The 20936-nt window shown below is 37.9% G+C and overlaps 1 protein-coding gene across 1 annotated transcript in view; it reads left to right on the top strand.

Annotated features, from left to right (window-relative positions):
- Positions 1–516: 516 nt before the first annotated feature.
- Positions 517–20936, top strand: part of OSBPL8 (oxysterol binding protein like 8) — a gene marked incomplete at both ends in the record, with an annotated part of 49545 nt that continues 29125 nt past the window's right edge. The window contains 3 exons of the mRNA XM_079536236.1: positions 517–558; positions 4974–5010; positions 8635–8772. Coding sequence (XP_079392362.1) covers positions 517–558; positions 4974–5010; positions 8635–8772 — 217 coding nt within the window. The remainder of the gene's footprint in view (positions 559–4973; positions 5011–8634; positions 8773–20936) is intronic.

A 20936-nucleotide genomic window follows, 5' to 3' on the forward strand; every position in this document is an offset into this window, starting at 1 on the left:
TTGTCTCTGCTATTCCAGAACAGCTCCTATATATTCAAACTGCTTATATGTGCTTGTGTCTGCAGGGCAGGAGTGGTGTGCTGCTGCTGATGTCTGGAGTGAAGGGAAAATACAAGGGAAAAATGAAGGATTTCCCTCTATCTAGCTTTCCTTTTTTTTTTTTTTTTTTTTTTTTTTTTTCCTTATATTTTTGCAAGTGTGACCAAATGTCAAGACTTGCCTTTTTGAGTGTATGTGGAATAGCTTTTGTTTTGGCCATTTTTTCAGAAGTTGACCTCTCCTTTCACTCTTGAAAGGCTGAGTTTTACAGGTAGTGTGTGCATTTTACAAGGAACCATAATACAGAGGGCATACAGTAGAAGACTCTTTGTTCTTTTAAGAGAGAATGTGAGAGATTTTTAATGGATTTCAGACACTGGGCATTACTTTTTGTTTTGTTTTGTTTTCTCTCCAGGACATTGTGTGGCAGGATGGAAGAACTGTAGCTGAAGGAGAGACACAACACGCTCTTTCAGCATGGAGACTGTTCTGGCTGATGGGGAACTTGACAAAAATTCAGTGAGTAACTTAAATGTGGCTTCATGTATTCAAATGAAAACAAAGATGTTTTTCCTAGGAGAAGGGTCAAACAGCTTGAATTGTTTCTGTTGAGTCAATACTTTTCTGGTAAATGCACTTGGTGCATTATGTCCTATCAACCATAATTTGGTAGACTCTAATGGCAGGAGGGCTGGATGTCAAGAAATGTCTGGTTCTTGGATTTGATACTTCATGCATCTGAATCCCAAAAGAAAAATATGCCTGTCAGTCTCACTTGTTAACACTTTATCAGTTACTTACTATGGACAAAAAAAAAAATATTTCTCAGTGGGATAAGGGGCAGAAAAGAAAGGAATACAGGTAATTATGTATTTTCAGGCTCATTTCAGGTACAAAAGTTGGTAATCTGTGCAGATTATAAATTTTCTGAAGCAGTGAATGTCCCAGCTCTCTTTCTAAGCACAAGTTAAAAACAGGAAAAGCACAGAGGGTGCTGTGACACTTAGTCATCATCAGGCTGTCAGAATTATTTAAGAACTTATTTTTTTCCACAAGCTACGTTCTGTGAAAGCACTCTAATAACTGAAGTAGGAAATGACTTTTTCCTTCCAAAGTTGTTATCTGATACAAAGTGCTGCCTCCAAAGGGCAAAATTGGATTCTCTAAATTGAGGTGAATATGAGGTTTTAACAATTAGAAACAAACTTTTTTTTTGTGATGGTTCAACTACCACATGAAGTTATTCATTTGATAAGATAAAGGCAGTAATAAAATACTTTTGAGAAATCATTTTGAGATTGTATTACAATGCACTTAAAAAGTTGTGTTTTTTTTTTTCCTGTAGTTAAAATTTCCCTGAATTGTGCAGGACAAATATGTGTACATTCTATGCACATAAATACAGCAGACACGCACAATGCACTTCAAGTATTATCTACCAACTCTCTAATAGGATATTTTATTAAAAAAAAACCAAAACCATCAGTTCAATTGCTGTGCTCCTTAATCTAAAAAAAACTCACTGTAATGTTGAAGGTAATAGAAATTTCCTACTTCTGTTTTTATGACAGGCCTTCACAAAAGCATGTTTTTTTAAAAAGGTGTCCTGAAGCGAGGCTGTGTACATTTTACTACACAGAAACCTGAAGTTGGGCAGATCCAGCACAAACTGGGATAAAAGTGATCATCTTATATCACACTTTCATTAAGCGTTAAGCCTGACTTCGATCAGTAAGTACTTCAAATCAGTGGTAAATTTTTATTCTAGAGCATTTCAATAGGAAGTGCATGATTTGAAGCAAAACTGTTTGCTGCATTGGAAACCAACAGGCTATATCTGAAATCAGGAATATGTACTTTTATTTAAATGCATTAGCAGATGGCAAAGTAACTTTCCTCCCCCCCCCCCCCCCCCCCCCCCAAGTTTTAATTTATTGGTCCTTTTTACTGATCAGCTCTGCAGGCTGGGTTAGTGGTCCTGAATTTAGTTGAAACATGACTGATATTAGTGATTTATATGTAATAAAGACAGCTTCCTGAAAATGTCTCTCTTCAGCAGGCTAAAAATTCTAATTTGGCTTTAAAATACTTGTTCAAACTCTATTAAGAATTTAGTTGTAGGTTTAGATTGTAAGTCTAGTAAAGATTTTTAACAAATTGATCTCTTATAGTGTTAGATTGGGACACGCTAGCGTGACATTCACTTTTGCTTTTGGCTAATCTTCAGCAGGAGAAGGATTTCACTTTATAGGACAAGTTGGCAGATGTAATTTTAGGCTTAGTGGCAGTTATTATAAGCTTTATCCCAGAGAAATGAATGTCTAATAATAATGCTTTTTTGAAGCACAGAGCAGCTTTTGTATGAAAGTATTCTTGCTGCTATTGCATGAGATGGTCAGTGTCACTGTTCTTCATTCCCTGGTATTGAATAGCTGAAATGTTACTGGGAGGAGTGCTGAGCTTTGTATGGTTTGGTAGAAACATTTTTAATTGAATATGCCCCAGCAGAAACGAAGTCATTTAATGTGGGGAACCTCCCTTGTCAGAAGGTTTACTGTGTAACTGAAGCGTGTCGTCAATTAAGTAAATGTGAAAATACAGTGGGCTGTGTCTCTGGAAATAAGTGCATATTGATTTCTCTTAATTCTTTGTATTTAAAATAAAAATCATGGGAGATGAGGAACGGGAATGCCCTGAGGGTGCATTCTTTTCAAAGCAGTCACCAAGGTAGTAAAATGATCATTTTTTGTTTCCTGAAGGGTTTGAATTGCTGATCTGCAGGGAAAGGAATTACAAATCATTGAGGTTCCAATAGGCTATTGGAAAAAATAGAGGTCTTCTTGACTGAGATAGTCTCATTTCAGTATTTTAATGTCTCACATCGTGTTCAGAATATTCATTTGGTTTTAGGTAAATGCACAGGCCCAGTTTTTTCTAGCGAAGGGGACGCTGACCAGCAAGGAACGTGGTTTGATGTGTAAACAGAATGTTTATTGGGGAAGATCAGAGTTAGCCAGGCTTGTGTTTCAGTCCCTGGCATGGGAGCTGTTTGTACCGGTGCATAGGATTAACCAGGCATTGCTAAAATATTTACGCAAAAGTCCCTGCGTCGTCTCGGGTGACCGGTTGCCCTGCTCTGTGGTGTCATGTTGTATCTTGGGCAAACTGCTTGAGAAGCAGGCAGTGAGGCAGAACCCTCTGCTGTGCTTTTTCTCTGTGTTTCTTCAACATGTAAGTATGTGCTGTTAGCAACCGTGCATCAGAAACTTCTGATCTGTGTGCCTGTTAGTAATTTATTTTTCCAGTTCTATTCTCTTGCTTTCTGACTTGCAGTGTGAAATAAAGCAAACCAGCACTGAGCATTGGCTTTTCAAGTCCTTCCATCAGCTGCTGGATCTGTTACTGCAGGCTCTTTCCTTGCTCTCTTGTCAGTAATTCTCTTCAATCTGTAAACAGCGTAGGGTAGCACAGTTACAGTCCAAACAGAAGTTTTCTCCTAGTCTGCTGTACATTGCTAAAAAGCTGTACCTTGAAAACTGTTGAGTTCTTGTATGCATTTCATATGCTGGTACTTAAACTTGTCTGGTAAGTTCATGGGTTCCTTTAGGAGTGCTTCCGTCTGACCTAAAGTGTCTGACAAGGGGCAGAAGGCTGTTTAGCAAGCACACTTTATTTCAGCTTCTCTCGTTCAATCACATCTACTTCCCTGAAGTGCAACATTATGAAAGAAGTGTTCCCTCATCTTTCTAATGATTTGTCCTGCAGTTTCAGAATTCTTGTTGCAGTATTTTAGGTTTGCTTGTCACTGCATGTTGCAGTGATGATTTAATGCCCCTTTGCAGCTGTGAGGAATAAAAATCTGTGTTTTAAGATGAGGAGTGATGAGTCTCCTGCTTGCAAAGATTTTTACTTCTTTCAAATTTGCTGTTAATTAGTCCTGATAACAGAGAAGTAAAACTGAATGCTTTACAAAGCAGGACAAAGATTTCCTTTCTACATGGAAATGGAGCAGAAGGTTTTTGTCTGAAGTATAGTAGGTGCAGCTTTTTTGGATTTATTTTGGTGTTAGAAAGGAAATGGCATTTCATGCTGGTGTGCTGGCTTTCACTCTTCTATGTTTTTTGTGCGTGTCTCAAAAGTAAACCTTTTGAGACATGGGTGGAACTTATCTTGTCTCTATACTGCTAAGCACAGTGGGATCTTAAGCCCATTGTGGCTTTGGGTAGTAGTGACTTTTAAGTGATTCCAATTCCAATGTCAGAAAGGTGTCCGGACTGTTAGTATGTGATTGTTCTCCTGCAGTAGCCACATTTCATGTATCTCAATGGAGAAAGATAATGTTTTAATGCAAGTTAGTTCTTTGGGTATATTTTGATACAAAATGTGGCTTCTAGGTCAGTGTTTGCCAACTGAAGCCATTGGCGTGGATATGGCTTTAGTGCTTTTGCGCTTGTTTGCACACTAACGATCAATTAAGAGCTTTTTTATTTCTGAAACACCTGTCTGAAAGTGGTCCAGTTTTCGAAATAAACGTTATTTCAACTTTCTTTCGAGCTTTAGCCTTCTGAAAACGTTTCAGCTGGAAATTTCTTAGTGTACGTTATATATAAGTCATAGGAGCAGTGGGAGATTCCACTCAGAATTAGCAGCGTGGTCAGTTGCTCATCATGTACACTAACCATACACAGCGACGGCTTCTAATGGCTGCTTTATTAGTATATGTGTCAGTTTTGTTGCTTTGACTTTTCTAAGCTGCTAATTCTCTTGAGGTCTCGCCTTTGGTATTGAGGTGCACGTTGTATTTTAGCCATGAACTAACTCTGTTTTCATTGTCCTTCTTCTTTCCCGCTGCTGCTGCTTTTGTGCACTTGCTTCTTCCTGGCCTGGATCTTTTTGTTTGCTGTTCTTCGTTCTTCAATTGTATGTGCACACAGCATCATGGTGATAACAGAGAATCTCATGGACCATCAAGTAAGTGAACACACCTTTACTATGGTATTTTGGACATATGTGCATAATAGGTAGTCTCTTTCTTTGTAAGTGAGCCCCTAGGCTAAATATTTGATTTTCTTCTGTCTTCAAATCCAGAAGCTGAGATACAGTGGAAAATATACTGTTTTGAAAAAAAAATCCTTCAGAAGCTACTCTAGTGTGGATAATAAAGGCAAAGAAATAGTGGTTCAGAGATAAATTCATTTTTACAGTTTTATGTTTATGGTGCTGTATGGTTTGTTTAATTTCAGTAAGTTATTTCAGTAAGTCATCAGAAATCAACTGGTGCATGAACTGTAATACTCAAAGATTGACTCTACTGTTTCAGTAGAGAAAACTTCTGTGTGTTCATGAGCATGCAGTCAAGGATCGACCAGTGCCACTGCTTCATGTGCATGATTGGCAGAGTAATTTTGCCTGGGATTTAGAGTCTGTGTATGTGAGGGAGGGACAGGTGCAGGCATGAACTTTGTCCTTTGGAAAAAATCTGTGCAGAAGCTATGATTTTAATCAGTTTTTGTGGGCGGTCCATGTACCCCATACAGGTAGGGGTTTTCCCTTTATGAAGAACACATTTTGATGAGGCACATTTGTAATATGAAAATGATATTTAATCATTGAAATATTTATCTTTTTGACAATGGAAAGAGTTCTTTTGGCATCCGACTGTTCGTTTTTCAAATTAATACATGTTGCTACTTCCTGTGATATTAGATGTACAAAATAAACTTATTTGAGGTTTTTAACTCTGTCTTGCAGATTAATGTACAGGCTGCTGCTGGCCTCTTGTCTGAATTTACGATATATAGTTAATGGCATACACAGCTTCTGTGTGTCTTGTGAGCTGTAGATAGCAGGTACAGTCTCCCAGACTTTGATTGCAAAAAACCTCACAGTCTAATGTAAAAACGGGCAACTTTCTCTAAGTGTATCTGCTTGAGCGAGGAGATAGAACAGATGAGCTCCAGAGATCCCTTCCAACCTTGACTACTCTGTGATTCTTTGAAAAAAATATGAGACAGCTGTGCTATATAAATGTTTAATCTGAAAAGCAGACATTTACTAGAGTGTACTCATGTACATGCATAGAGTTCCCAAAGCCTCTTTATCCCACATTTGGAAGTTATTTTCTGATATGTTTTTCAGTGAACGAAGTAGCCATGCTAGGTGCTAGAAAATTCCTGAACAGAGTATTTAAAATCTTACTGCTAAAATAACTACCTAAATAATACTTTTAATTTACCAATTTACAATCTTCTGGATTTTCTGTAAGTGGAGCTACTGTTGCTACTTAGTAAAAACTAATGCAGAACTGAATTTGTATAAACCTTTTCCTATATCTCATGTCCTTGTATTGTTTTTAAGTGTGTAGGCACTTTGATATGATATGCTCATTATGGAACAGAAGAATTGGCAATCTACCACTTCAGTTATTTTTTTTTCAGAACTTTATCTGATGAACTGAATTGGCTGTAAAGACCTCAATTTGTATTTCTTCTGATACATAAATCTTACTGACAATCTATAATTAGCAATTTGATTGCTAGTAGTGAGAAATAGAATGAAGTTTGAATTATCATCCCTAACAGTTCTGTTGGTATTCAAATGTGCCCTCCAAAGATTCACAAAGAGACTTTGATGTTTACTACTTGATGTTTCTTTTCTGAAATAGCATTCTGCTTAGCTTCAAGGAGATAGATCAGATGAGTTTAAACCCGTTCAGGTAAAGGATCGGATGAACTAAGATCTCTCTTTTGAATGAGTGCTCTGAAGCCTGAGCTGAAGTCTACAAATACATAACCACTTCAAGGCCATTGAGTGGAAGAAATGGTTGGCAATGCTATTGTAGTGCATGCTGAGTATTTATCTACTAAATCTATTTCTCAAGTTGCAAAGATGACATGAAACCTAAGAATTAAATGATATGTAACTTGAGATCATTAGAAAAATCAGGTTTTGAATGTCCTTGCCATAAAGACCTGATTAAGAAGCTAAAGCCGTACTCTCTAGAAAGTTTGAGTGCTTTGAAGATTAGTCAGCATTTGAGTGTGGGTTTTGAGACTTACAGCTGTCATTAGTTTGCCAAGATTTTACTGCACATACATGTGGACACCCAAGTTTAAAACTAAAAGCTTCAGTTTGGTATTTTGGGCAAATTAGAAATAACACGTTTGACTAGGAACATCATTCATGGTAAACTTTCACAAGTGAGCAAGACACTAGAGTAAATGACCATTGCTCTTTTTCTGAGAGGTAAACCTACTTTATTTTGTGAATTTACTGAAATTCCAGGATAAAATCATTTTTTGGAGGAGCATGAGTTTAAATGGGGAATCTGAAGCTTGCTATGGATGTTGCTTAGATAATATCATGGAATTTAGTTCGTGCTTTTGTAGAACTTTACTGCAGAGCAAATATCATCTGAAAAATCATTGCATCTTGATAGTTAAAAAACTGACTGAACAAATCTGTGTAAAAACCTTTGTAAAATGTTAAAAAGGGACACATTTGAACCCTGAACTAGGAAAATGAGCTTTTTGCTTCCTTTTCTATCTGCTGACTTTTCTTGAGCAGCAGTCATGGTATAATTTATCTGGAGAAGAGCTCTAGATGGTTTATCTTAGATGGATATCTTAGCATCCTTACATTCATCTTAATGCCTCGTGGTTTTTTTAGGCTTTGCTCGAGAAGCACATTTGAGCTACTATAATAATAGTAGTAACAAAGCTAAGGAGACAGCCTCTATACCTGCAGGTTCTATCTAGAAAATTGAACTTATTTTGACTACATATTCTTCTGAACTTTTAAAACTATTTAGAAGAAAGCTGGGTAACTCTTTAAAGTGAGCAGCATTGTAAGTTAGAATCTTTTAGGCAGAATGTTGCTTAGCAAGCATCTTCTGTTTTTCTTTTTATCTCCTTTTGCCCATACATCTAGTTCCAAAGGAGAGATGTTACTGAGTCAGCCATTCTTCCCCCATCAAAAAACTTACAGTTCTGTTATGTGCAGCTTAAGGATAAGTAGGAACAGCATAAACAGGATGGCTGTCTAACTATGAATAGCTAGAAGAAATCAAACAAGTGCTTTTCCAACTGATAAGGTTCAAGGAGAGAAACTGTTCCACTTTGAACCTTTCTCTTGATATATTCTCTACATGATCTTTATTAATAAGGTGCATTTCTTTGATGTTTATGTATATATTCATTCATCTTAGCTTTCTGGGATGCTACTATAGCTTGACCTAGCAAGTTGTTTCCTGGGTCAACTCTCTTGTGACTAGTTAAACCAAGTATAAGAAGTAGTAAAGAAATCCTAATTTCAGAACTTAAGTAACAGCTCAGTGCTGTGTCTGTATTCAGTAGTAGCCTGCAGCTTTCATACATCTACTAGTCTTTGTTTCCATCTTCTGACTCATATCTTAGACCAGTCTTTCTGGCTCCTTTCTGTCATCCCCTCCCAAGCAAATCTCTGGTTTGAAATCTTCATTTTATAGAAAGAAGTATTTCACAAGACAGCATTCAATCCCTGTTTCATGAGAAGCATTGAAGTTGATATAAATCTACACACAAGCACACAAGATTGAGCGTCCATTTTGTATTTCAGCAGCGGTAACAAACAGCGATGAATCGCAGCTTTTAACTCCAGGAAAAATGAGCCAGCGCCAGGGGAAAGAAGCTTATTTTACTCCAACCAAAGAGTTACTCCAGCCATCTCTCAGCCCAGCAACTGCTCACAGCCATGGTAAGACAAAGCTTTTTCTTTTTTAACAGAGATTTTGAAGAACCTAAATGCTGACATTACCTATTTCAAATATTAGTTCAAAAACACTGCCCTCCACAGTAAAGAAATAAGGAAGAAAGTGTATTAAAGTATTGCAGGTAATTTCTTTTGTCCTTACATGTTAATCTGAAATAGAAAAAAATTACCACATGGTGCATTACTTTAATGAAGTATGCTGTGACCTGCGAGAGAACAGCCCACATGATGGAAAATCATTATCTGTGTATAACCCTGTAATTGATGGTCACATTAATATCTCTGGTATGCAGAAGTGTTACAATACATCGCCTAAGCCTGGAGCCCTTGTTCATTAATTACTTCTCTAAGATCCTTCTCCATTTGAAAGGTAAAAGTCTCAGCTCTGCCTGCCTGTCTTCAGCCCATTTCTCTGCTTTGCTAAACCTGTTAAAAACAAACTCTCAGTAAATCTGTGTGAACTGATTGGATCCACAGTGAAACATACCATTAGACCTGATGTGCTGATAGGTTGTTTAAAAGCAAAAATAAAAAACAGCTGCAGATGCTCTCCTTGTACTTATTTGAATTTGAAACTGTTTGTCTTACTGGCTAGAATATAATTATAAATGTTTGTGGTGGTGTATACAATTATTTTTTTTTAATTGATACTCCTTTTTGATCTTGTCAGCTGTGTTAATCAGCTATGATTACTCCAATTATCAACATGAGTAGTGTTTCTGAGTCGACTTTGTGCAAGCCTCCCAAACTCCTCTAATGTGATTTGTCCAAGTAATGATGTTAGTCATTGTAATAAAGCCTGATTCTGAGGCATCTTTGAATCGCTTTGCTGTTTTCCCATTCCATGTCATTGACATAACAGGGGAAGTACTTTTGCATCAAATATAGTTGTTACTATGTTGAATCTAGTAGGCTTTTGTTGTATTTCAAGAATTACAGCAGTATTTTCAGTGATACGCATAGCTAGCTCTGATACATTTTCTAAAAGCTGCTCTTATCTCACTGGAGCAGCGCCTGATGTTTTCTGGCTTACACTGTGCTTAGTCTGGAAACATTTTCTGTAGCGTATGTATATGTAACTTGTTTGTAACATTTACTGTTCAAATAAATGTTGTGTTATTCTGTTTCCGTGTCAGATCCCTTACTTGAAAAGCGATGCAGTTATTTTAAGTTTATTTAAATATTATGGTAAGTGCTTTCTTTTACTGTATAATACACCCATGGCACTGTGTGATGAGGACATGCAGAAATATAGGAAATGTTTAGACACAGTTTTTACTAGGCATTTCTTACAAACTAAATGGAGACACGTCTAGTCACTTGTACCTGAATGCACCCTTAGGAGAGGTTAATCTAAACAAACAGTCTGAAAAGCTTACTAGGCACAGCACAAAAGAGAATCAGAAAATGTGTGATCTGGTTGAATACATGTAAAGGGAAGCTATGACATGAGTATTTTGGCTTCTGCTGCTGGATGGTTTATCCACCATTACCTAAATTATCATTCCTACTGCCTGAATAAAGTCATTTTCATGGCAAATCCAGTTTTTTATAAAACTTGTGGCTAAAAATGAATGAGTTGAAGCAGCTAGTAGACATGCTGGTGTTAGTGGGCAGAGAGGAACTGGTTGACGAACACGATGTGTGTCAAATTTTTTGGCCAACCAGCAACGGTTCAGGGAGAGGAGTAACCTGGTGCCTGTCCTTGGCAATTTACTGGAACTAACTTGATTTGTGTCTTCTGTTCATGTCTTAAGATCCTAATGGTAATGACTACAAGTGTAATTAAAATCAACGAGAAGTTGTATCTTGATATAAGGGAGCAGAGGTAAAGATTTTAAATGTTCAGTTATTTTTAGTCATTGGCCTCCTATTTGGAACAAAGAGTGAGCAATATCACATACCATTGGGAAGTTTTAAGTGGTGTATATTTCACAATTTCTAGTACTCTCCTGTATAAATACTGGGTCTTAACTTACATGAATGTCGTTCTTGATTTCAGAAAGTTTCTTTTTTCCTACACTTGGCTTCTTAGTGTGAAATACTTCGTCCTTCCTCATTCCTTTCCAGTGCAGATCTGTTTTGCTAAGCTGATCGTGGGAGTTATGCCTGCGTGATCTCATCAATTTAAACTTCAGAAACTTCTGAGTTTCAGTGCTGAAAGTTTAAGTCAGCTCTATGTAGCCTTGGTCCTAAGGTTGACTTGTAATTTTAATTAATATGGATTCAATTTCTTTCTGCCATGCCCATCTTGCTATCTAGAGTGTCAGAATAAGCCAGTATTGATTGGCTGCAATTATATTTTGTTCTGGAAGTATTGCACCTCCAAATGTTGTGGCGTTAAGTTGCATAGTACACAAAAGCCAAGTGCTATCCAGTATAAAAACTGAGACACTCATGTGCTGAGGTTCAAGTGACATGAAAACAAATATAGAAACTAGCCTGTTGCCTCTATAGCATGCAAGAGATGGTTTAATTCTGGAAAGCCAGCAATACAACCTTTTGTCGGAGCTGTAAGCTCAGTTGCACAGATGAAGATATTCTGATTAGAGACATTCTCAGCATCGTGACTCAAGAACCACTTGTGAGAGTGGGCTTCACCAGCTCCATGTTGAGTTGATCTTGAAGATGTTTACTGATTTCCGCCCTCCCCACCCCCCACTTTTTGTTGTATGTGTTTAAATAGCCACTTCTAGATTCCTTCATTCAGCAGCTTGCTCAATAAGGCTACATTGCTTCTGAAGTCAAGGTGGGAAGTGATCAGAGAGAGAAAAGGATTTGGTAATTATATGCACGACAAATTTTTTAAAGCAGATCTTTTTTTCCTTATATGATCTTTAACAGTGACTTTTGACGTCTGTGTCTGTACTCGTCCTTTCCTAATACTGCCACATTGGCCCTGTCTGTGACTTGTCAGTGCTGTATATGGAAACTTTGGGTTTATTGCTTTCTTTTTTTTTTTTTTACCGAACTATCAGTGCAATAGAAAGGAATCTTTGACAAAACTATACTATTACAGTTAAAAAGGAGCATCAGAAATACTGAGTCTGGGACTGCATTTTCAAAAACTGTAAATCAGAAATGCGCTTGCTGATGTAAGCTGTTTATGTTGTTACACAAATTATCCCTGCTAAATTGGATTCTTGTAAATCTTGTTAACTCAGACTGACATCAGCATGCCCCTTTATTTCTGTTTGATAAAGGGGACTAGATAGAAATACAGATCTTTTAAAATACATGAAAAAATCAGAAGCCTCCTTAGGAAGGGGACACCTTCCAACCTGTAAATATACAGTTAAAACATTTCAGACTTCTTTTGAAAATAAAATACATACAGCTTAACTGATAAGTTGTTATTGTGATAAAGAGAGAAATTTAATTAAGGTAGCAACATTAAGCATTCCATAAGGTGTTTGAAAATGCCAGACTTTTAAAGGAATTTGTATTGTCTCTCTATGGCTTTATTTAATGAGAGCTGTGCTGTTGTTTTTTGTGTACCACTGAGTGTATGTTACAAAGCATATATGGTGAAAAGAAATGGGTTTTTTGGGTTTTGATCATGCTGATTGCATTCATGTGTGTTTATTTACTCAGGAAGTAATCTCTGTGTTTAACTTTTAAGAATGAGAGGAAGTGAAAATCCACAAAGAGGAATACAAAATTCACTTCTCCCATTTTTGGGAAAATTTACCATTCTGGATTTTAGTGAATTTGAACTCTTGCAGGTTGAACAACTTGGAACAACTTGCAGGTTGCAATAATGGGAGCATCATCCCGACCTGAACAATAGCAAATACCAGTGGTGCTTGTGTTGACAGTGTTCTAAGTTATACTTTAAGGCTGTCAACTCAACAGATGATGCATTAGGATTTTGGAGCTCTGATTTCTTTATTTCCTGTGGTGAACAGTGACCTGTGCAAACAGCCTTCCTGGCTCAATTTAATTGCATCAACACTCAGTATTTCTGTTTCTATAGGAGGCATCAATGAGTGAAAATGTGAGTAGTATCTAGGAAAAGTGTGTTACCATGATAAAGATTAAGGAGGAGATATTTTACAATAATGTAAATCTTTGTTCTCAATAAACAGCTTCCTGCTCTTTGTTTGAAGTCTGCTGCCTGCCACATTATTTCCTGGAGCATGTAGTTTACGAAGGAGTTGTTTCAGTTTGTTGATTAGGAGTGAGGGGAGAAAGAGAGAGATAGCACTTTGTGTTGGATTTTAAGGGCTTGGTTGTTTTAATGTGTTAAACTGACATACTGTAGGACTAAGTGAATGCTTGTCACATAAGGATAAGCCCTGGACGAAGGTGTCCAGAAGGAGCTTGAACTGATCTAAGAAGCAGGATCCACTCTTCCTTTCTAATAGAGTAGTAGTAGCTGTTAGTTCATTTTGCACAAGGATGAATGTGTATTGTCTGTAACTGAGAAACAGAGTGGCTTAGGTGCAGGGAAATGGGTTGATGGTGGAAACAGAACGTTTGGGTTGTGAGTAATGATGATGATCATAATGAATAAAAAGGAAAAGTTGATGCTCCTTTCGTGGGAGAGTAAGAACATTTTTGGCTGTGCAGAGCTTGTGCTAAAATACTGCTTGCTCTCTAGTAAATATCTAAAGGACGTGGTAGGATTTTAATCTGTAGGAAGCTTTGGAGAAAAATTGGGAGAGAAAATACAAATTTCACTATTTTTTATATGAGAGAGAAGATGGTGAGTGAAAAATTAAACGTTTTCAAGCACTAGTTGCTGAACAACACTTGGTAACTCCTGGAGGGATGAGATGCCTTTGCAGCTATACTGACCAAGAGAATGTAAGACTTACACGAATTGCTGTCTACCTGAGCAGCTGACAAGTTAAAGGTGGTTCACTGTAAATCCATACAACTTGCAGCTTTTAAAACCATTTGTTTTCAGGTGGGTTGGCTCAGCTGACAGCTTGATTACATGGCAAGAAATACATGGCACTCCAGACTTGGGATCCCATGGAGGTGGCTGTTGTGACCCACCTGTAGGTAGCGTCAGGAGGCTCTTGAAATGTAGCATGTGGGTTACTGTGATTCAATGGAAGGAAAGGTTCAGTCCTGTGTTATCTGAGTTGAGCCTTTTTAATTCACTAGCAGCTATTTCTGAGGTGGATGCTTTGTTTTGGACCTTTGGGCAGGTTGGTGAGAGCTTGTTCATGGGCGTGCTCAGAGTTGAAGCAGCAGCAAAGGCGGTCTGTGCTGGAGTTGGAGAGAAAAGTCCTCTGTGCCCGTATCTCCAGGCATATCAGAATACAGGGATTGGGCCGGATAACCTCCAGAGGTCCCCTTCCAACCTCTGCCATTCCAGGACTCTAAATTCTGATCTCTGATTGAATGACAGCTTCTAGTTTTCTTTCAGCTAGCGCTTTCAAAGTGTTAATACTGCTTTATGAATATGATGCTTGCAGACGATGGATCTTCCCCATCTGCCTGGTTCCAAATCAAATTGCTTTCTGGGCAGTGGGGTTGTATTGAATGGTTGATAATGATTTCTGGTTTTCTTCTACCGTTTCCTTTGATTTTTCTGCTGTATATCCAGACAGACTTAATCATGCAAATAACTTCATGCAGTCTCCTGTTTCACTCTACTGTATCTATCCTTTGAACAGAGAAACTGAAGAATGACTAAATAATTGATTACAGTATGAGCAACTTATTATCAAGCATGTCATGTGAGGTTTTTTGTTTGTTTTTAAACTTAGTTCATCCTCACTTAAAACCGACTCAGCACTAACAAGGAAACTGCTAGAGGTTTGGTGAGACTCGTTTTGTTTTTTTTTAATTTGTTTTAGCAATTCCATATTAACAGCAAATGGTAATTCTGATGCCAAGCACCTTCTCTTTTGTATAAGTATAGCTAACATCTTAGAAATGTGTTCTATAGCCACGTGATTATTTCTGCCTAAAATCTTTTAACCCTTAGTACTTTGTCTCGGGTTTCTCTTGCTGTAGTTTGTCTTACTTTGTCCTTTGATGCTGAAGAAGTGTTTTGTAATTTGGAATGTATAGAAACCACGTGGACTGGTGGTTCTTCAGGTAGTTCTGGATTCGTATCTGTATATTGCTGCAGGCAGGCACAGGTAACTGGCCTCAGTGACATGAGTGGTCATTCTTCAGCTTTGTGCATAGCATCACGCAGGTGAAGCCTCTGCAAAATTGCACCTCTTACTTGGAGTAGCTTCCCTGATACTTTTGTCAAAGAGAATGTTAATATGGCTCTGTTCACAGTAAAGAGGGGGAAGGAGTTCGACCCTATATAATTTGTTTTCAGTTTATGTTGCCAAACTGAAGGTGAATATGTTTGTGTGTGATTAGTCTTCTGAATGTATTATCTTGATGTCCTCCTTTCTTACTGTAATGCACGCTCTGGCACATTCCTCTGCAAGTCATTGTGTATTTAATAAAACTTGCCATTTCTGAAATGCTGCTCCACCCAGCATTTGTGGCTTGGGTAAATTATGTGTGCTCCTTTCTCTGTGACTTATAGCTTTGTGAAAGAATAGTGCTGGGTTTGAAGGGCACAGTAGGGCTTATTACTACGAAACTTCTCAGACGAGTTCTTTTTCTCCATGTAAATCTCAGGAAAGCTGATGTACTTGAACCTGAACTGTGACCTTGAGTTTTGTAAGTGCTGAGATGAAAAGTGCTGAAACCTGAGCAGCGAGTGAGCAAGGCTATTTGCTTTGAGTGGGAGGAGCTGAACAGGAGCCTTAGCAAGCGATGAGGTGGAGGCAAGTACAGTTGCCAGCAAGGCGCTAGGAGTCTTGGTGTTATTTCATAAACCATTCTTAGGCACGCCTCTGGAATTACTCCTCAGCTAGACTGCACTTGACCTGGAAACAGTAGAGAACAAAAGAAGATTTAGTGAAAGAAATTTGCCACTGAAAACTGCCATCACAACGTGTAGCCTCATGGTTCAGATGTCATTTTTATTAGTCAGATATTGGTATCTGAAGGCAAGTACATCTTTACTTCTTTTTTTTTTCTTAAATAGAAGAAAAACACTTTTGCTTAAAATCCACGTGCAAAAATTGTATGTTGGATAAAAGTTATTTGTAGGTATGGTAACCTAGCAGTTTGCTTTTACTGTTTTCTGCATACTGTACAGAAAGTGCATATACTACATGTAGAAAATTATTTACAATGTTTTCGTTTGCTGGACTGGGAGGAGAAGCCTGCTGGAAACATCACGTTGTTGAGCTGTCAGAGCAGATTATTGTCAGACTTGAAGAGTGAGTGTAAAAAGCTTCCAGCTTCTCTGCTGTGCTATCAGTTTTCCTTTCTCTTTCTTCTCCCTTCAGCTTTTACAGAGTTTGGTTTTAAGATTTTTGGGTTTCGCCTGCACAACTCTAAGAGAAAATATTTTTTACTTTGCATCAGTAGATGTATTCAGAGTTGTGTTATTACAGCAGTATGAATTTGTTTAAAATCTTTATCATTTTAAGTTACTAACATCTGTGTAAAAAATAATTGTTCACAGTTCCTTAGTAGGATAGTTTAGAATATGGTTTGATCTTTAGAATTCAGTTTTCATGGTTGGCAATTCCTACCAATGCAACTCCAAGAAGTTTTTTTATAAGTCTATGCTTTATTTCAGCACTGAATATATATATATATTTTTAATAAATATTTTAGAACTATAACCGTGCTTTATCAAAAGTGCTCATGTGTTGTTGGAAGTGCATGCATTGCTTACTTGCTTTTTAGAGTTTGTGTGTTAAGATTTAAGGCAATATCCTGAAAGAATGCCTTAAGCACAGGACAACGTTTTCAGCCAGCATTTACTAGTAAAGAAGCTCTGATTGAGTAGCTGATATGAGAAATATATTCTGTCCTTGAGAAAATATGAACAACGCATAAGTTTTCCTTCTCTGAAAAGATGTTCAATGGTTTATGATTAGGAATGGATTTTTTGTTTTGTTTTTCCCTTGAGATAGATCAATGAAGTATTCCAGTCATGGACTTTCTCTTCTTTCTGCTGATGTAGCTATTACATGAAACAGGAAACAGAAGATGTTTTCTCCCTTTAAGTCTGCTTTTATGAAGTGCTTAACTTTTGCACTGGCATGCACATGAATAGAATCATAGAATCACCAAGGTTGGAAAAGACCTAACCGTCCAGTCCAACCGTTCACCTATTAACAGTAGCTCCCACTAAACCATGTGTACATTTAGACCAGAGTGTGGCTATTTTCCTGTTTACATAGACATTGATAGTTATCTACTGTCTGCCATTGGTCTTGAGTGTAGTTCTATTTGGGAATATTTGGAAACTGTTAAACTTTCAAGCTTTGTATGTTAGTGCATTTTCTAAGTATACCATTTATTAAGGCACTATGCACTGAATATATCAAAAGAATAGAAGACTTCCTGGGATGTTAGTTTAATGAATGATGTGAATTCTGTTCATATCAATAGATTGGCTCATTCTGTATTAATTTATGTTTAGGTTGGAAACAGGGAAAAAAAGGATTTTGTTTAATATATGGTGGCTTATGAAGTGCACCTTGCTGTTGCTGTATACAGAATGTGCAGATAAGAGTGCTTCCAAGCAACTTGAAACATCTTTGCAGGCTCTTTCAGGAATAAAATTTGTTGCAGAGAATGAAGAGGGTTTCTGGAAACTCAGAGTGCTGAGTGTCTGAGGAACAGAAACCTTTTTAATACTGCAGGCTGATTCCCAAGAATGATAATAAACTTTCATTTACAGTCATGCTATAGAGAAGAATGCTCATTTTTAATCAAAAGTTATAGATTTCTTTTGGTCTAACAGCCTTTTGTTATGTGTCCGTTATCTGCTTCTGCTTTAAAATAATTGGCCATACATCTACAAGTATTAGAACCCATAAGAAATCACAAGCTGTTCCAGAGGTGGAATTTTTATAGCCAAAGCCTGATATGAAGTGTCCTACTGCTGCATGAGGAAGTGAGATATGAGGATGAATTGGTGAGAGGGAGATGACCTACTTTTTCCCCTCTCCGTTGTAGTGTGAGATGGTCATCTTTTGACAAAAGGCTCAGAGCCTGCTGCTCCTGTGCTGCTGTTGGATTAAAGCAAGAGGTGCTCAGTTGCAGCTTCCTTGGCTGGGAGGAAACTTCAGAGAGGAGAGATGCAGCTGTAACGTTATCACAATTGGAAGGCTAGCCAAAGATTTTAGTTTTCCTTCTAAATGGAGGAAAAGGTGTATGGAGAAAGGTTTTAAACTGTACTCTGATACAGCTTGGCAACATGAAACACTGCCAAGGGACTGAGACAATGTGGCTGGAAATGAGGGATAAACCTTCGAGATTTTATTGTTTCCCCCGGATACCTAGCCTCTTCTCAGTAAAATGAACATAATGCCTAATTTCTCCATTCACCATGCCCATAAGTTTTTCACTTCCCATACAAAATAAGTGAAGGTTACATATCGTGTTTCGTTTTTCTTACATTGCTTGAAATATATTGGAGCATTTTTCTGGTAAGAGGCATGAGGAAATTCTAGCAGTTCATAGCATCCTGGAAGCTGCTGTGCTTCATAATCAAAAAGTTAATTTTCAGAGATTTCTGTATGTATTTTAGTATATTCATAGGTACAAATACACGAACATTCTGCACAATTTAAACCTGTCATGGAATTAAAGAATGTTTCTGTCTACTGTATTATCTTTAAGCCAGTGCAAACAGAAATTGCTCATCTGCAAATACTACATTTCTTTACACAAACAGCTGGATTACACAGGATTATTTAAGAATTAGTGGAATTCACATTACTGATTTGATTTAGGGTATGCGTTTCACTTTGTGAGAAGAGAAGACCTCCTGTACCAAGCAAGGGAGCACACGAGACTTTATTTCAAGGCTATTTTTAGCGTTTTATTTTTCTCCTTTCCAGCTAAGAAAGCAGGTTTCAAAATGTAGTTTGTCAGAAGTATGCTGTGAGTCTGTCAGATCCAGGTGATGGAAGAATGGAATTAGTGGAAGCATGTGGAGCAGGGCAGAGAAACAGCCAGTGAAAAGTGGGGTGCATGAAGGAGATTAGGGAGAGCTTATCTAGCTTCATTCTGCTACCAGCAGTGAACAGTTTGGATCATCTGATTCGTAGTCTTGAAGCATAATTTACTGGAATTATTTTTGTGTTTAAAATTTAGGATGATTAGTTTAAGTGTTGTATTCATTGCACAGAATACTTGGGCCAATGAAAATAATTGTGGAACTTATTTTGTGCAGCTCTTCCAGGAGTCAGACATTGCATAAATAAATGTGGCAGTGTGTTAGAGAAGAATATGCTATCACCTCACCTTTTAAATAAAAGTAAGAGATGAAGACGTAGAAGCCGTAATAATCAGCTGATGAAAATTAGCTAGGTAAGTGCCTGAACAGGGGAGTTCGGCATGGCTGCATAAAGCAAACATTGGCTTCCTTGTCAGGTTCCCACTGTGTACTGAAATATCAAATAGGGAAGCCACATTAGCTCCTAAGTGCAATTTCAGTTTGGGACTTGGAAGACAAACATGAAGAAGATTTGATTTAATGAACCCTTAAAACCTAAGTAGTGGTTGTTTTAGTGCTCTTAGAAAGCAGAGATGAATAGGACCAAAGCTGAGATGTAAAAAAAATGTATATGTGGAGAAGAAAAGCTGAAATGCAGCTGTTCACCTTTAAATGTGGAGAAGAAAAGCTGAAACGCAGCTGCTCACCTTTAAATGTTCTAATGGATTTGACGAGAACAGTATAATATTGCTTGGCTTGCTGCTGATTTGGCAGCCTCTGTCTCTTCACTGCATTTTTCATGTATGCCCTTCGTTTGTTTTTTTCCTTTTGTATCTTACTCATCAGAATATGAGGTAGAAGGCTGTTACTGCAACACTCTTGTTCCAGCCAGCTAATGCTAACCAGCTTTCACAGAGAACATAATCCTTGTACAAACATCTTAACTCATGAAGGAAGAGGGTGCACTGCGACGTAGGTTTTCCTCATGTGCTGGGATTTCATCTGTGTTTTCTTCAAGAGCTGATGGCCGAAAACTTGTCCGGAATGCTTCCTTTGGAGGATATAATGAACTCTCACCTGCTTCACCAGGTTTGTTGTTCTTAAAATGTACAGAAGATAATATAATTTCCAATTCAGATTTTTCATCTTGAATGAAAGTAGTCTACTGAGATATTGGTAGAAATTGTTAACAGAAATCAGAAAGAATATTGTTTGCGTGCATTAAGTGACAGCTCTTTGTAGTAGCAAGAGCTGTTGTACATAGGCAAGCAAGGTAATTTATCCTACAGCAGATAACTGTTTAAAAGTAGTTTGTTTACTTGATACATCATGGAGTATTTTGGTTTGGTTGGTTGTACTGTGATTTATAAATCCCTTTCTTGTAGTATACGTAGTGACAAGATAGAGTGAGTTAAGTCTAAAACATAGCCTCACTGAAGGCTGTACTGCAAGACTTCTTTTAAAAAATTTAGCATCCGAAAGGGCTTGAATCTCTTTCCTCAGATTTGTTGTCTCCTAAAATCAGTAATGGGATACTGAAGTGAATTTCTAGAGGTTCGTTGTCTCTCATGTGTCCTGCTGATGTAGGTACTTGAATTTCAGTAGTTTACTTCATGAAACTTGGATCCTTGGAAATACAAGGTCACCTATTTCTGAAAAGCAATGCTGCGAAAATTGCACATTCTTACTGGAATTATTCTGCACGTGTGATTTGCCTTGAGCCTGTGCAAATGCACAGTTTGTTGTGGGGCTGGAATGTTGGGAGAAAAAAAAAGCACTTTTCTCTTCTTACTGTGTGCCTTCTAAAGAACAACTCACTCAATTGTTAAGCTCTGCCTCTGAAGCAATGAAAAAGAGTCAGGGTGCAGTGCATGCGGGAGGCTGTGGGCTGCTGATTTCTCAGCTCTCCGCACCACTGGCTCACAATGGCTTGCAGAATTGCTGGAGCGGCATGCTCAGCTGCTGGCAGCTGGGTGCTTCCTCAGAACACCATGTTCTGGTAGCCCTCCTGGTAGCCCTCCTGTTTTACTATAGAAAATGTCCTTTCCGTCTGCATCAGGAAGTGGCCAGTCTTCTACCGGGAGCCTTGTTAAAGCTGCTCAGGAAATGAAGATGTCAAACCTGGAAAGCATGGAGTTGGCAGATAGGCAGAAAC

This window comes from Tetrao urogallus, assembly GCF_951394365.1.
Source record: "Tetrao urogallus genome assembly, chromosome: 1".
NCBI lineage: Eukaryota > Metazoa > Chordata > Aves > Galliformes > Phasianidae > Tetrao > Tetrao urogallus.